Raw genomic sequence first — 3,545 nt, forward strand, 5'->3', positions numbered from 1 at the left:
CTTATGCTTTTGTATAGACTATTTCTCATTCTTGAGGACCAGCTTACCTCCAAGAATCACAGTGTGAGTTTAGAGCAGACAGAAGCACCATCGACATGGTAGGCTATTTGTTCTTCGTCAGCTACAAGAGAAATGTAGGGTATAAAAGAAGGACCTTTTAATCTGTCTGGGGGCTCCCCCAGAAAATTTTGACAAATGACTTTGAATTTGGTGCATTCTGAAAGCATTTTCAACAAAAATTTGAGTATGAAAATTACTGTAAAATGGTGCTGTCCGGTGGCATAGAAAAAGGATAAGATCATGTTTTCTTGGTCATTTTTCGGCAATAAAGCTAAGTCTCTGTGTTTTCTTGTTGCTAATTCTTGGCTGAGATATTTGAACATTTGGTATTGGCAAAACTCACTCTTTTAGTGCAGTTTCGTTTAAAATTAGGCAAACTTTGTTTTACAGACATAGAGACTGAAAGCATCATTTTCAATATCGTGACGTCACACGCGTGCCAAAAGGGGGCGCTGTAACCCCCAAAACCCACCCTTAGCTACGCCACTGCGTGAGCTAGTCTATTGCAATTGCAGATGTTTGGATGCAAACCGTCCCATAAACAAGTCTAAATCGATAGATTTCGATACAGAATGTTCAAAGGCCATAAGCACTAAGTTTGCCTGTCTTGGTTGTATTAACATGCTCCGTCTAGTGGGAGCGTCAACCCTTGTTAACACTGAGAATTCACACTCACAAACGGCAGTGCTAGATCCAAATGTAGCCATATCTGCTAATCGTTATAATTTTAGCTGTTGCTCGAGAATGTTGGGATTTTGCCAGGGGGGGCGAAATTTTTTTCAGGGGGGCGAGGCCCCCCCTGGCCCCCGGCTGGCTACGGGCCTGAACATAGCCAAGGACAACGTGGCTATGTTCTATTTGTACGCTTTAGCATGTAAAATGGTGCTAACAAGGTTGCATTTTAGGACCAACACTCTTTAGCATCTCTTTATAACTGCAATGCTCCAAGAAGCTTTATAACGAGGATGGCATCTATATAATTCATAGTACTGATGGCTTCATGTTCGATCTTCAGCCTCTTAGAGCTCGTACAAAAACACAGAAACAAATAATCCATGAACTTCTTTTTGCTGACGATGCAGCTTTACTTCCTCACACAGAGGAAGCACTACAACGTTTAACTTCCTGTTTTGCAGAAGCTACCAGAATACTTGGGTTAGTGATCAGCCTTTAAAAAAAACGGAAGTGCTTCATTAACCTGCACCTGAGAAAGTATCTTTCCGTCCTCATATCTTTGTCGACTAATTGGAGCTCAATACAGTACAGCAGTTCTCATACCTAGGATGCACTAGGCCAATATTTCTCAACCTTTTGTGGTTCATGACCCCTTTTAAGTGTTTAATACAACCTGCGACCCCCTTCCTGCTCTCTTTTCTGTAGATATAAAAATTAGCACAAAAATATATTTCAATAACATTTAGTTTCAAAGAACTGATGAATGTCACAACTTTTAACGCGACGGTTGACTTTGCAACTGCTTGACCAACTTCGAAATTAGTGGTTGAGTGTTTGATAACGCCAATCTCATATCATCTTCAACTTTTCCTCGATTTCTTGCCTTCGTTTCGATATGGACAAGAGCTGAAAAACCACTTTCGCAGAGGTATGTTGTGGCAAATGGAAATAATATTCGAAAAGCTAGTTCAGATAATTGTGGGTACGATTTACGCACAGCACACCAGAACTGAGAGAGTGGCATTTCATGAAAAACGTCACATGCCGATGAATCACTTTGAAGATCATAAAATTGGTCTTGCAATTTATCTGGAATATCAGTAACATCCAAAGCAGCAGAGAACGGATTTCGTACAAATGCGGCATCTTTTTGTTTGAGCCCAGGGAAATATCGTTTGAACTCAATTTCAAGGGATTGAAGATGCTGTGTAATCGATGTCTTCAATTGTTCATCGAATACTTCATGTTTTTCAATGACACTGGACAAATTTTCAAACATGACAATGTTTCTTTGCATTACTTTTTGACGCCAGTTTTGCAATTTTGATCAATCAGATTGTCACGTAGTTGGATGATGCTTGTAGCCTACCCTTTCCCTGTCGTTTCAGGTCCCAGCCATTCAATTTTTCAAAAACGTCTGCTAAATAAGCAAGACTTTTCATCCATAACCCATCACTAAAATAAGACAAAAGTCCCTTTTTTAGTTTATGCAAATCATTTTATTTCGTCCTTCATCTCAAAAACGCGGCTCAGAACGTTTCCATTGGATAGCCAACAAACAGACGTGTAAAATTAAAGAACTTCATGTGCCGAATTCAAGCCTTTTCAGAGTAGTTTAAACAGACGCGAGTTGAGGCTACTGGATTTGATGCAGTTGACAATTTTTGTTACATAATCTAATAGGTGTTGCAGAGAGGTTGGTAAGGTTTTGCTAGCAAGCGCATATCTGTGAATAACAATGTGTACCTTTTGCTTGAGGAGCAAGTTCTTTAACTTTTTTTGAAAGCCTGAATGTGAACCCAACATAGCTGGTGCTCCATCAGTACAAACTCCGCAAACATTTTTCCATTGTAGCTTTGCTGAATCAAAAAAAGCTTTCATTTTTTCCATAAAATATATACTTCATGTAGTAGCTTTCAGTTCCCTACAAAGCAGAACTTCTTCTTTAATGTCCCTTAAATAAATATAGGCTACCTCACGAAACCAAGCAACTGAGCACATGAAGTAACATCAGTTGATTCATCCGCCTGGAAGGAAAACATCGGAGAAGCTTTCAGTTTCATTTCATTTAACACCTGCTCCTTTACATCTTCTGACATGTCTGAAAATGCGCCGCTGAATAGTATCATTGGAAAGGGATATCTGTCTTATTTTCGCTTCATCTGTCTTATTTTCGCTTCATTAGATTCTCCAAGAAGGCCCTGGTATTTTTACTGTTTTCAACAAACAGGGTTCAATAAGCGTTTCTCCAATCGTATGCGTTTTTTTTTTGCTTGGCAATTTCCAATGCGACTTCATTGAATGCCTGTAGGCTATTAGAGGAGCATATTCTTGCTGGAAACTTCCTCAGTTCCTCTAAGTCTCTGTCTCTGACGTTTCAAACCGGCCTCATGGCGTTGAAAAAAAATCTAAATCCTTGCTGATGTGATTGGAATGCTTTGTTTCTAAATGCCGTTTTAACTTTGATCGCTTCATAGATTCAGCACTGAGAACTACATTGCACAAAACACACTGTGGCTTCTCAATGCCATTGCTGACTATGGAAGTAAAGCCAAACTTTAAATACGCTTCAAAATATTTTCGTTTCTTGTCCATGGTGACTGGTGAGTATAGAACTGAAAATACTTATAAACACTGAAATACGTTTACTCCTGACTCACTAAACGCAACTGCACAATAATTAAAATAAATCTTGCTGAAGGTAGAGATTCATGGAAGCACTGGGCATGAGGCGAAGTGAAGGGGTATCTGAAGTGAAGTGAGGGGTATCTCCAAGTGTGAGGAAACGCGTTTCACAAAACTAGAGGAAA

At 39.5% G+C, this 3,545-nt stretch overlaps 1 protein-coding gene across 1 annotated transcript; it reads right to left on the reverse strand.

Moving 5' to 3' along the window:
• Window positions 1-1,510: 1,510 nt before the first annotated feature.
• LOC145766775 (protein FAM200C-like) lies at window positions 1,511-2,834 on the reverse strand. Its single transcript, XM_082578482.1, has 2 exons — window positions 2,710-2,834; window positions 1,511-1,994 (listed from the first exon to the last, which is right to left on the reverse strand). Exons 1-2 carry the CDS (start codon window positions 2,832-2,834, stop codon window positions 1,511-1,513), a joined length of 609 nt encoding a protein of 202 aa, XP_082434608.1.
• Between the last annotated feature and the right edge of the window lie 711 nt (window positions 2,835-3,545).

The sequence above is a fragment of the Aplidium turbinatum genome, chromosome 3, assembly GCF_918807975.1.
Source record: "Aplidium turbinatum chromosome 3, kaAplTurb1.1, whole genome shotgun sequence".
NCBI classification, from domain to species: domain Eukaryota; kingdom Metazoa; phylum Chordata; class Ascidiacea; order Aplousobranchia; family Polyclinidae; genus Aplidium; species Aplidium turbinatum.